This window comes from Mchenga conophoros, linkage group LG22 (genome assembly GCF_057382185.1).
Source record: "Mchenga conophoros isolate Kocher_MC1m ecotype Shallow Benthic linkage group LG22, M_conophoros_male_GT1.1, whole genome shotgun sequence".
Lineage (NCBI taxonomy): Eukaryota > Metazoa > Chordata > Actinopteri > Cichliformes > Cichlidae > Mchenga > Mchenga conophoros.
Window position 1 is genome coordinate 18,275,719 of NC_140546.1, and position 14,269 is coordinate 18,289,987.

The 14,269-nt window shown below is 41.4% G+C and overlaps 1 protein-coding gene across 1 annotated transcript in view; it reads right to left on the minus strand.

Annotated features, from left to right (window-relative positions):
* Nucleotides 1-3,277: 3,277 nt before the first annotated feature.
* Nucleotides 3,278-14,269, minus strand: part of pard6gb (par-6 family cell polarity regulator gamma b) — a 37,185-nt gene continuing 26,193 nt past the window's right edge. Inside the window, exon 3 of the mRNA XM_085262305.1 lies at nucleotides 3,278-5,567. Coding sequence (XP_085118431.1) covers nucleotides 4,504-5,567 — 1,064 coding nt within the window. The 3' untranslated portion in view covers nucleotides 3,278-4,503. The remainder of the gene's footprint in view (nucleotides 5,568-14,269) is intronic.

Below are 14,269 nucleotides of genomic sequence, written 5' to 3' on the forward strand. Positions count from 1 at the left end.
TGTGTCGCACAATGGACGGAAGCTCGTAAGGGACAAAGGTGTTTTTAGTGCAGCAGAAAACGGAAAATGTAAATAAAGAAAAATACAATATAAATAAATAGAATATAATGGAATACATTCTCAATGGTGGATACAAGCGCCATTTATTTGCATGTCTGCCCCTTTGGATTCATGCATCAAAATGAATAAATTCCATTAGCCACTTGAGTTTTAAAAATGTCAAAGTTTTTCAGTTTATTTCCCATCATTTTCATCTTAGGACACGGCAGTTTTACAACAGAATTCCAACCACTGGATCAATTTTAGAGGTTTTACTCTTAAATTTTAGTGCTTTTAACTATAAGGCAAACTTACAACTTGAACACTTCAAGTAAAAAGAGATAACTGCAATGAGATTTGTTATAGTGCAATGAAAAAGTATTTGCCCCTTTCCTGATTTCTTAGTTGTTGTTGTTGGGTTTTTTGTTATTGCATATTTGTCACCCTTAAACATTTCAGATTATCAAATAAATGTTAATATTAGAAAAAGATATCCAAAGTGAATAAAATAAGGGAGTTTTAAAATTATGATTACATTTATTAAGGAAAAAAAGCTACCTGACCCTGTGTGAAAAAGGAATCTCCCCTAAACCTAATAACTGGTTGTGCTATTCTTGGCAGCAAGAACTGCAATCAAGCCTTAGTGCTAAGTGGCAGCGAGTCTTACACATCTCTGTGAAAGTATTTTGGCCCACTCTTATTAAGGTCATATCATAGCATCAAAATCTGATTTAAGTCCAGACTTTGATTTGGCCACTCCAAAAGCTTAATTTTGTTTTGTTTTTTTGGTTTTCTTTGTAAGCCATTCAGAGGGGGGCTTGCTGGTGTGTTTTGGATCATTGTCCTGCTGCCAGATTTGAGATGAGGGCATTAAGCTTTTTCACCTTTTTCTGGTAGAGTGCAAAATTCATACTTTTACTCTTAGAGTATTTTCTGTAGGTCGCCAAGTTGGTTTGGGTAGCCTAATCTAAACTGCCTAAACTGGACATAACATTAAAATTGGGTGAAAAGCTGGGTACAGGCTAACACAGAAAGGCAGATAACCATTTATCATCACACCAACAGCCAATTAGAATCCCCAATTAACCTGACGGGGTCTTTGGACAGGTTTAAACCTGTGTGCTGATGCACCACTGTGGTGCTCCGCTATCAAGTTAGTAAGATTAATCACACAATACTGAACCCTAAGTTGAATTTCACAGCAGTGATCACAACTATCTACTAATCCACTGTGAGAACTTATAATTTTGTCTTACCATCCAAGTCTTCTCCCCTCTACATAAACATACACTGGAAGCTGCACATCCACAGACACATCTTTAACTCTTTCATACACATGCAAACTCATATGGTATGTATGTATTTATCTTTCCCAAGGACACTTTAACATACGGATGCAGGAGCTGGGGATCGGACCACCGACCTCCTGTATGTGCCACCATTTTTGGGAGGGGCATCGGTGGCAGTTGGGTAGCCAGTGAGAAGCATAAGCATAATCAGATGTGACACCCCTGTTAGCAAATAATTTCTAAAATCGATTTCTACATGGATGAACTTGTATGATTTGACACCGAGAGCATTGAAAAGAGGCAAGTGTAGTTTACTTTTGGGAAAAGATTAAATATTTATGTTGTGGAAAGTGCTGTAGGTTTTTTTCCCAACAAGCATTAAGGACTCTTGCAATAGAAAAAAAAAAAAAGATTGTCTGGTCTGATAAAATACAACAGTAACTTTTAACATTTCAGTACGTGTTATTCCAGTGTCGACCAGCATGTGGCAGAGTGAAATACGGCATGGGGACTTGGGGGAGTTCAGATGTCTGACGCAGGTCAACATGTTTTGTATGCAGAAAAAAAAACCTGCCTATGATCAAAGGGGTTTAACACGTTTTAGCATACAAAGTATCCAATGAAAAGGATTACCTGTCAAATCCGTCAGGCTTGTGCAGACGTTTCCAATAATTCCCTCTGAACCTCAGATCTTCAGTTGGACGTGTTCATGTCCAAGAAAGCATTAAGGCGGCCACATCTGTTTATTTTGAGTTTGTCGGCTTTAATCGGTGTGCGCTTGAATCCTATATTCTATCAGCTGAACATCTGTATCACATGTGGGGAACATAACATAACTGTTTCTAACTGTAACTGCCCTTCCTCGGCTGACTCTGATAAAAGGACACAGATAGTGAAGACTGATTGCGTGACAGTTAGGATTTCAGGTCTCCGGCTAAACCCACAGTCTGCTGACTGACAGTGCTGACTAGTTGGGTGTGAAGGATCTATTAGATGTATGAGCAGTGTGGCACCCTGAACAAACACAGGAGGAAAATATTCATTAGCAGAGAAGTGAAAGATGTTTGCTGCCGGAGGGCCTCTGACATGCATTCCAGTTGCATATCTAGGTTGGAAGCAGAGGCTGTAGCCAAAAGCAAAATGATGATAAAGCTGTACCCGACTCAAGGAATTCAACCTTCAGATAGTCTACATCTTGACTTTGTGATGTCTAAAGTGAATTATTTTGTGAAACAAGACCTTAATTTCTTATCTTCTCCTTCAGCCTGACTACTGCTTTCTAAAAGCCTAGGATTTGTGGCTTTCACTGTAGCTTTTAATGACTTGAATGAGGTGCAGATGACATCACTACAGACTCATCACCTTTAAATAGCCACAAGTCTTTGTGGTTTACACGAGTCAAGATTACTTTTACTTAAGCTTCAGAAATGGTGCTCCAGAAATTCACACCACTTACGCCACACTGTGTGGTTATGAGTTCCTAGTTACTCTGAACTGGAATGTCAGCCTCTTTGCTTCACCATCAGCTTTGAGTTGAATGAAAATCTTCTGGCCTTTAGTTTGAAACCAAAACTTATTTTTCCATTTTGTTTAGTACAATTCATGCAGTCATCTGTGCTTAACAGCATCTTGTGTCTGTTCAGTACAAAAATACATTTTAAAGTAAATACACTCACTGGCCACTTCATTAGGTACACCTGTACTATTGCTCATTAGCGCAAATATCTATATAAATTGTATATAACATAACTCATATCCATTTTTGCATGTAGATGTGGTCAGTAAACCAGCTGAAGTTCATGCAGAGCATCAGGATGTAGAAGAAAGTTGATTTAAGTAACTTTTAAGTGGCATAGCTGAAATACTTAGATGGGCTGGTCTAAGTATTTCAGAAACTGCTGATATGTTGGGATTTTCCCCAGACAGCCATCTCTAGAGTTTACAGAGAAAACACCCCCCAAAAATAAATAAAACAATCCAGTGAGTGGCAGTTCTCTGGGTGAAAATGAGTTGTTGTCAGAGGTCAGAGGAGAATGGTCACACTGCTCTAAGTTGCAGTAACAAATCACTTGTTAGAACCACGGTGTGTAGAAGATGTTGTTTTCAGAGATGCTCAAGCTGGTGATGTAGCTGTGTGGGGTATATTTTCCTGGCATGCTCTGGGGTCTTTAGTGCAGAGCGACACACAGCCAAAGTGTTGTTGCCAACCATCTCCATCCCTTTATGACCACACTGTACCCACGGCTGCTTCCTGCAGGATAACACACCATGTCAGAATTCAAATCAAACCTCAAACTGGTTTCTTGACCATGACAGTGAGTTCACTGTACTCAAATGGCCTCTATTGTCATCAGCTCTCAATTCTTAAGAATGTGGTGGAATGGGATAATGACATTAGTCGAGAAATCTGTAGCTATGATGTGATGCTATCGGGTCATATTGACCAAAATATCAGAGGAATGAGCACCTCTGTGAATCAGTGCCATGAATAAGGAGTTAAAACAACAATAAGGTGTGCCTAATGAAGTGACCAGTTGTAGTTTGAAAGCTCTAACAAGCTAAAAAGATAATTATATAAATGCAGAAATGATTGTCTCAATTTAGAAGCCATTAAGTGCATAAGTAGTGGAGCAAACATCACATTTATAGTTTGCATAATTGTGAGACAATAATTTATTGAAACAGATACACGGATTTGATCATAAAGCATAAAAGACCTATTAAAAAAAACAAAAACACTCTACACAGCATTCATCAGAATATAAGAAATATAGATTTACTCTTTAAAACATCCACATAAACAAACCCCAGTTGGTCCCAGTAAGAAGAATGAAAAGGGTCTTAATAAAAAGTGGTCACTAAGTAAAGACACGAGGCTGTAGGTACATTCAGAACTACGATAGTGGACTCGCCTAAAAACAGTTATTTGTTCTGATGCTTATTACAAAACATACAAATTTTCTCATGTATGATAAAGATGACTTTAAAAAAAACAAACACAAGAAATATGTACACAATGCTCTTTCCTGTTTGCAACTTCCTAACATCAAAGGTTTTGTAAAACCAGACAGAAGTTACAGTTAGTATCTGACAAAACACGCACATGCTCATTATTTAGCTGTTCCAGTTTAGTCTCTGAGCAGTCGGGATGTTTGTGTGTCTGTGTTTGTAAGTATTATAGGGTAATGACAGTGCCGTCCTCCTCCACCCCTCCTCTGGGAAGTGCGAGACTGTTTCGTGGGTCAGTTTTCAGTGAGCTGAGGATTTTGTGCAGGCTGCCGTTGCTGTGGCGGAGGGCTGGGTTGCTGGTATGATGAAGCTGCGCGTGGGGTTGATGGCTGTGAAGGGACTGCTGGTGTGGGTTATGCTGAAGGTTAAGGTCTTTGTGGAACTGGTAGCTAAGACTGCTGTGTTGGTGGTGGTGGGACCCTCCATTTAGACTCTGCTGGGAGTGGAATGAAGCAGTGGAGACCACCGATAGTGGTCGTGTGGGAGGGCTCGGAGGGGCCGCCGAGCCTGAGGTGGTGGTCGGATTCTGGTGTTGTGTGCGGGACGCACTGGATGCCAGCGAAGCATTGGACCTCTGAGATGGCCTCTTGATGTTTTTCTCTATGACGACGTCATTATCCTCGTCACTCTCCAGGTCATCCTGATAACCATGCGCCCCAGAAGGTGGCATCCCCCCTATGTTTACATACATGTGACCGGTTGAGCCGTTGCTATCGGACGACTGGCCCGAGCTGCCGGAGATCCTGCTGCTGCGGACAACGTTGTTGCGCTGATTCACTGGTTTGACGGTAACAATCAGGTTGTGGCTGTTGGCGATCATCATATCTGTTACCTGATCCAAGGATTTCCCCGTCACTTCAATGCCGTTCACTTCCAGCACCTCGTCATTAACCGCCAGCAGCCCGGTGCTCTCCGCCAAACCTCCAGGCACCAGCCGAGATATGAAGATGCCAGGTACTTTCTCCAGTCCGTGAGAAGTCACGCGCACGCTGACTCCATCTCGAATGTAAAAGCCCAAAGGTTTGTCTGAACCGTGGCGATACAGGCGGACACGGCGGTGAGATTCAGGCAAGATGTCCACATCAATGATTGAGGAAACGGGTCGGAAGTCCTGTGGCATGCCGATGCGGATGTGAGGACGCTTGCGGTTGACGTCGTTGCGCAGCGCGACCACAGGCTTCTTCTTACGTGTTATGGTGTTGGAGGCAAAGTTGGTATAGTCTATCTCTTCTGCAAAGAAAGAGACGAGACAGAGAAAGAAAAAGATTTAGTGACAAGAAAACCATTTCAAAATGTTTATCTTCCATGTGTTAAACCAAGGCCCCATAGAAAAATAACTATTTGCAAGTATGAATCATGGAAAACTAGTCAAAGAACAAAAATATAAATCTGGAACGGAACAAGATAAAAAGGACTATCAAAACCTCTGTTACAAACCTTTGTGCAAATGATGCACAGATGTAGCTGACCCGAACTGTCCTGGGAAACACCTGCTAATCATTTACACAACTTTTATTCCAGATTTGACACAATATTTTAATTAGAGGAAAGTTATAAACAACACCGGAGTGCTCAGAGGTTTACTCACAAGGTTTCTATGCAAAAGTGCAACTTGAACAGGTCAACTAGATTCAGATGCTGAGAAGCTCTGTGTGTGTGTGTGTGTGTGTGTGTGTGTGTGTGTGTGTGTGTGTGTGTGTGTGTGTGTGTGTGTGTGTGTGTATAAACTGCTGAGTTTGCTGAGCATTCCAGTGCAGAAAGCTGTGACCCACCCCTCTGCTACCAGGCTGCAGCTACATGGATAACAGGGTTGCATTTCTGCACGCAGATACAAAGTCACATGAGGTACATGTACCATAACCCATACAACTCAGTATCAAATGTTAAAAAAAACAAACAAACAAACAAAACCCCTCATTGTGCTCTTTATAGCTAATTAGAAAGTGAACCATCTTCCACGACCTCAGTTCACAAGTGACCTCAAAGGACAATGAGACAACACGATGTGGAAAGAATGAGCTGAGGGAAGATTTGTTTGCTAATCTCAGTTAATGCTCGATGTTTCCAACCACAGATTCAGAGCCATCGATGAAACAATGGAGGCCTTCATGGTGGACTTGATTAGTGCTCCCTAGCATTTTTATAATCTGACAAACCCCACAGGAACAACATCATCCCCCCAACTCTGAAGCAATTCCAATCAACTGTTATTTAACTCCTAATTGTTTATAATGTTAATCATTTGTCATCATGTCAAACTGTCAGAGAGTTTATCAGATATGTTAAAGCTTTGAGTAGTTACAGTTTTAACTACACAAAGTCTCTAGGAATTACTTTTAGCCATTTCAGTCATTATTGAACTTTGATCAATTTTCATTTGTAATTTAATAACTGCTCTGAACATCATTTTAAATAGCAATTTTACCCAGTCACCCCTTACCTTTTGTTCTGTCTGCATTTATTAATTACTTTTAATTAACTTCTCAGGCCAAATTTGTTCAGGTTCACTCATCTTTTCAATTAAAATTGTGCTACAGAAAAAACACCTCCTCTGGTACTTTTTCCCTGGTTGGAAATCAGTGGCTTGGATCACCCTGTCAGTGAATGACTGACATTTAAAAAAAAGAAAAAAAAAAAAAAGTAATCACTGCTGAGCATTAAACAAACAACAGCAACAAACCTTTTTTTTTTTTTTTTAAAAAGGGATGAATGTGTATTTACAGTTTCACATTGACTCACATATGATTACACATATGTTCACTGAGTTGTATTTCTGACAAAGATGCAAATAAGAGGAGGAGAGGAAAAAAAAAAATAGCTCTCTAATCTTCTCTTCTCAGGCAGGCAGGAAATCTGGACACAGTAAACCGTGATGTGACAGGAAGCGAAGGTCCCCAGACAGGAGAATCAGCTCCAGCACTTCCATTACTATGACTCATGTTTGCCCGACTGTTAGGGACACTTTAAGAAGAAAAAAAAAAAAATGAAATTGTGTGTTTGACTGTGCACTGATGGTTCAGCACACAGTATTTGTTGGGCCTTTATTCAAACACTGAAATAAATTTCAATTCTGAGCCAGCTCCAGCCTCAGGACCTTTGCCATACACCTCCATATGGAGTGCCGACTCATCATCATTGTATGTTCTCCCTCTACAACTTCTGTGTGCAGACTGATGACTAAGCAATATATTCAATTTTTTCCAAAATCCATCCTCTTGGCATGCATCTTGGCAACGAATCTGGGAAGTTTTCCAGGCGGGTTAAGTCATGTTTTGAATACACTTACCTACAGCCCAACCTTAACAACAAAATACCTGCCAGCTCTTTGGTGGCAGCTAAGTCGCGAACCTCGACTGTGTGCATGCATCAGTTTTGATTGGCTCTGTGGGGTCAGAGGGTGGGACAACTGCAATTTTTTGTTTTTAGAGAATTAATTTTTTTTGGGAGAATTAACTTTAAAGTTAAACATCGGCAGGTTAACATAGCTCTACAATTTCTATTCAGAATACTTTGAGTGTCATATCTCTTTCTGATAATGTCTGTATGATGGACATGAAAAGTAGAGAAAAGAATATAATTGTTGTGAAACGCAACGTGTGCTCAGGGTCTTAATGCTGTCAGGTGAACAGAAGCAGCTCCCATGAAATCGGCAGTGCTGTCGACCGTAGAAATCATGGGGAAACACAATGAAAACAAGGCAAAAATAGAAATGATAAATGTGCAAACTATAAGACTGACATCTCCTGGCTCAGCATGAAATAATGTTGTCAAGTCCTCAAAGACTCAAGCCAAGCTGCTGTGCCAGAAGTGCCCGATAAGGAAGAATAAATTGCTTTGTAAAAATGCATTTTTTAGCAGAGACAGTCTGAATATAATCAAACTTGGTGCTTGGTATTCTAAAATGTATTGTGCATGTTGCAGCAGAAGCTGATTTGATTGAAACCAGACGAGGCATTCGCTGTAGCGCGGGAATTTCTACCACAAGTGAAAGTCTGTCTGATGGGAACCATGTTGGGTGGGATTGCAGCTAGAATGTCATTACAGGTTTTCGGAGCAACACCCTCCTTCCACACCCTCACCTCAGTCTGAAGCAATGGCACGCCACATCATCGCGGTATATGGGGCAACAGATGATTCCCCCCCCCCCCAACTGAAAAGTCTGTAGTTTGTATGCAATGGCTCACAGCTGTTCTGCAAAACCCCAAAGAAGCATATATTTCTGTAATTTGCTTTAAGGGACTTGCATATTTACAACAGACTACAGTGGTGTGCTGATATACCCAAAGGGGAAGAGCTGAAGAGGAAAGACTAGTTAAGCTGTTTGGGGTTGTGTTTGCATTTAAGGGGGAAAAAAAAGGGGTCACTGTATAAAATCTGCCCCAAATTATCTTCTTTATTTCCAATACTATGATTTCCCTCCATCTTATTTATAAAAACAAAACCAAGACAACAACGATGACAACAACAAAAACGACTTGTGACACAATCAAAATGTATGCAGACGGCTGTTTACCTCTCTAAAAAGAAAGCCTCAAACTCCATACACCTCAGCAGGCAAGTACCAAACACTAAGTAATACCACATAGTTTGATGAAAGAATGAGAGCCAAGAGAGCCACGACAAAAGGTATTAAATAACAACGACAAACAGCCAGAGGCAACGCTGTGAGTTGCAACACACTTCACGGGAAAGCCTGAAGTCATATTATATTTAGGAAAACAAAAAAAAAAGTCCTTATAAAAACCTGTTTCTCAAGAAAATAATCAGTAGATAAACTGATGATGGATCATATCTAGCTAGTTAGGTGATATGTAGCCAATCAAATTGAGATGTTGAGTAGAAGAAGAAAACAACAGTGGCCACAAAACTTAGTTCATGTCTGTCTGCTGGACTGGGGTAATATATTAATCAAATTAAAAAGCACCTTTCCACTGCAAAAGCTCAACACCTAGTGTCTGCTGCCTGTTGAAAACCCCTCTACATAAGCACAGACACTGTATGCCTTCTTGGTAAACTCACATGTGTTTCTTTAGGGTTTAATAAAGCAGGAAAACTCTCTCTTACTTGAACGTTTGCATGAAAAAGAAGATGTTTCTAAACTAAATCTTATTAAAAAGGTCAACTACTTGGAAAAGAACCGAGTAAGGATGAACCATCAGTGTCATAGCCCTGCCAAGTGTGGGAGACGCAGACAAACCCAAAGTGAGCATGTTCCAGCTGATAACACGATGGTTAACATAACAACTCCTGACAAACCTAATCCCTGCAGCACGATGAAGCATGATGGGTAAGCTGATGTGAACCCGCTGATCAAAGAATGCCGGGTCAATGCTGAGTGTTTGCAGGTTCGCCCTAATAATTAAAAGCCCGTGAGAAGACTAAATGTTGATCACAGTATGGAATAGAAAATGAGTCAAATTTAGGAACACTTATATGCATGCACACTCGCTAGTAACAGCTGTTTGTACTGTTACTTTGCCCAGAAATACTAGAGAACTCAAGCCAAGCCAAACCAGAGGAGTGAGGTTGAATGCTGACAGATGGAAAAAAAACAAATGAAAACAAAAACAAAAATAACGTTTAACAGTTGAGGTGTGAAGTATCAGCAAAGGTAATACGGGAGCTCTGATTCCTTTGAGAGGAATTCAGTGTTGCAATGCTTAAATCAACATGTGAAAGGGAGTTTTATTTAGCAATACTGGCTCCAAATGCACCACGATGCCAGAACACCACCTTATGTGGCTCCGACTGCTTTGAGGTCAGAGGTGAAAAGGAGTCTACATTCTGCTCTCTGTTGATGTGTGTGCCTGCCACTCCAAGAATGTGGTGGTTAGTCGGCGATATCTCCGATCAGGTTGAACTCCTGCATTACGTCAAGACAAGACACAGCAAGTGCCTATTTTAAACCTGACTATCATTTTTTTTGGCTAATGAGCGCCTTTGCTGACATATATATTTTTCTGTTTGTTTTACCCACAGTTTTTAATGAATCCTTGAAAGGCTGGTTAGCAAATGAGTTTCTGCCTGGTTCTCAGCTGCTATTAAATGCCCCATACTGTTCACACCTTACAAAGCCAAAGGGGGAAAAACTGGAAAAATAGCCTCTGATCCACTCAAGCCCACCTCTAGTTAACCAAAACTGTGAAAAGAAGGCGTTTTCAAGTCCTACTGCTTTTCCAGCCTTTCCCATAAAAAGCAGGAATCTAAAAAGTTTTACGACCCAGCCATTAGGACCTCACTGCACACTTGTTCCTGGCAGGTCTTCTGACATTCCCACTGACTCAAAACAACTTCAGAGGGGCAAAGTAGATGGAAATGAAACACAGCAAGAGTGCACTTCCATTTTGAGGCTGTGCTTTAAGCCCTCTCTGTCAGCTTTGGTAATTTCATGTTTGATACAACATGGCTAACACGCATGATTTAACAGAGGGAAATAAAATCGCAGGGAATTGGACCTGGGTGTGTTTGCTTGTATAAGCTACTCTGTCTAACATCATCAGTCCAGCACACTGTCACATACAAAGTGTTAGGGGTCACCTTCAAGATGTGTGAGCAGTATGTTAAAAGCTTTGCTTGCACCTGTGCAGGAAAAGAGTGCAACCACAGAGAAAAACAAAGTACCTGCTGGAACCAGAGCCTGAACTGATAAGGTCAGTTATTAGTGCGTCTTGTACCATCATGTGAGTGTACATAGGAGTTAAACACTGCTGCAAATACGGTGTAAGACACTAATCAAACAGTGTTAGTTCAGGTATGCCAAAGGGCAACCCCAGAAGATAAGCTAATGTCAATGCCAGATGATACCAGGCATTTGACTGGCTAATCTCACGTGCATGCTAGTCTTGATTGAGCTTCATTTCCTCACCATTTAAAAGCTGTTTTTTGGAAGAATTAAATGCAATCAGTGATATTAAGCTTTATGGTTTTATCACTGCAAAAAGAGTTGTCATAATGTGGGAGTGGGTCGAGGCATCTGCACACACAGCTGGTTAACAGCTTTAGCAGTGGTCTCCACAGTGGTGTGAGCCCAGATACAACCAAGACACAAACAGCCAAGCTGAGGAACTTCAAAAACAACCACGAGGCCAATCTAAACAAAAAGCACTAGTTTGCAGTTTTGGTACTTAAGTAAAGCACTCGTTTTCTCTTCGCCATCATATCCAACACCTCCCAGGCTACTGCTATTGGTAAATAAATAAATAAAAATTTTAAAAATGTCAACCTAAAAGGGTAATTAATAGTTGAACTTTGTGTTTCTGCAGTTATTGCAGGTATAAACGGACCACTTTCATATTTTCACAGCTATGCTTTCTTGTGAGGAGTTACGGGAGAAGATCACACCATTTCTGGTCGGCAGCATTTGGCTGCCTCTTATTTACTACACATGATTGCAATCTTTTCATCAGAGCTTCTGCAAGGACGCCAAAACGTCCTTGCGTCCAAAACGTAAAACTTTATCTCATAATTTCAGCATTATCTCATAATGCTGAAAAGTTCCGACTTCCCAGCTCATTTTAAAAAAAAAAGAAAAAAAAAGAAAGAAAAAAAGTGTTGCTATGGAGAATTTTCACAGGACAAGGCATTTTATCAGCTCACTGCAGCAGCAGCCTATAAGCATCAGTCTGCTGGTCTATCCGGCTACAGTACAGCTATGCATGTGACATTCCTGTGCCCCAACAACCCTTCCAGGCCCCACCAGGGTCTTCGTCCAAGCGTGACAAAGTGCTTAGTGACAGCAGAGACTAATCACTGGAGAGGGAGAGACGAGGCATATAGAGAGAACAGTGAATAGGGCTTGACCCTGCTGCCTTTTGCATTAGGTCACTGGATGCTGTGGCAGTGGGCTCCATTCCTGAGCCCCACAGACAGACACACACAGACATACAGCTGGGAGCTCCTCACTTTCACAACCACCAGGAACATGGCATGATGCAGGAAAGGATGAAACCTCACATGACAGAGCAGAGCCTCGCAGGACAAAACCAGACAGCTCAGTACAATGCAGGACAGTGAAGCCTATGCGTCCTACTGAAAACATTTCCCCACTTTACCCGCATTTACATTTTTTTTGTCCCGTTTGCATTAGAAAAGACGAGATTTAATGAAATGCAGAGCATTCTGTGTTGCTTTCTCCTTGTGCGTGGGATTGCAAATAGCTGGTTTTCATGACTATCCGTTGTGGTTTCACACAACGCTTCCAAATACAGCAGAATGAGCTGAGCAGCAAATTTCTACGTCTCTTTCCCATGTCAAAAAAAGGAAAAAAAAAAAAAAAAGGCAAGAAAAACTCAGAATGCAGCGTGCAGTATCTTTTAAATGAGAGGTTAGGTTTTCATCTTTGTCTCAGTATCAAATGGAGGAACCAAAACAATCAGTCTTCTTGGACGTGTCCGGGCCTCCCTTTTGGAGATGGCTGAGAAGTCCCTCTTTGTGTTTAGGAGCAGACTACTGCCAAGATTTTTCCAACTAACACTAACATGGAAAAGGAATCCAGACTGAATAAAGACATTTTTAAACATGCAAACATATTTCACATTCTTGCAGGGGTGGATGAGGCAGAGCCCGAGTGGAAATTTGGAGAAGCTCGATAAATGTGCGTGGTTATAACAGACAGCTGCACTGAGGGTTAGGGTAGGAGCTAACTGGAAGTTTCAGTGATTTTGTGAATGCACAGACCATATTAAGGTTTACCGTATTTCCATGACATTCAGTGTTTCCAACAGAATGTGATTATATTTACAGCAGTAAAGGGGAGGGGATCTATAAGTGGACTCACACTGTAACATTTGTATATTAGAGCAATAAGCAGCTAAATCAGAGTTATCACTGAGCCTTGAGGTTCGACCAGCTCCACCGTCTCGGATGGCAGTTAGCAACAGTGGTACTACATTCTCCCACATGAACCAGTTCTTCACCTGCTGCAGATTCTGGTTTAATGACACCTTCAGATGTCCACAGCAGAATGAAGACTACAGTCACCAAATGCAATCCAAGACAGTGGCATCAAAGTCGGTCACGGCAAGTGGTAAAGAAACATGAGACAGGAAGGCCAAAAAAGGTAGCTGGTTGTCAGCTAGGGAAACTTTCAAAATAAGAGTGTGGAGATAGAAAACAAATGGCATTGTTGCAACTGATAAAAGGCGGGGGAAAGAAGCTAGAGCATGAATGGGTGTCTTTATGTTGTCCCTGTGACAGAGAAGTGACGTGTCCAAGGTGTCTCTTGCCCTATGACATCTGGGAAAAGCTCCAGCCCCACTGTGACTAGGGATGGGTACCGGTTCTGACATAAACAGTAGTAACCAGACCGAAAAGCAGCGCACATTTCAGTGCTTTATTTCGGTGCTTTTTTTTTTTTTCTTGAGCTGTCATACAGTTTGGATTGTAGCCAATCATTTTACCTTTCCAAGGATAGTAGGCGGGCCCAGGTACGTACGTTCTTTTAGAGCAGAGCTACAGACTAAAAACGCACACGGCGAAGCGGTCAAAAGTCTGGCTGTACTTCACAGAAAAAGATGCAAACTCAGCAGCCTGCAACAAGTGCTTTAAGGTGATACTGTGCAAAGGAGGTAACACCTCGAATCTGATGAAACACCTGGCGACGCATAGCGTTTTTTTCAAAAGCCGAGAAATGCACCGTATTTGATAGCTTGCTGCAAGACCTCACACCGAGCACATCTACTGCGGGTGTGTTATCGGACCCGGAGTTAGCAACATCCCCCCCCAAAGAACCCGAAGAGTAGAGTCCTGGCCCCTAGCCCTGCCAGTGTAGCAGAAATGATGACGGATGATGATGATGGCAGCAGCAGCCATTCTTCTCTGAGTGAGTAGCTTAATGTTGTTCGTGTGTAATTTACGTTGAGTAGGCTAACCACATTATTAAATTAATGCACATAAGGAGGTGAACTAGCAAACACCATCGTAGTTACATGCGG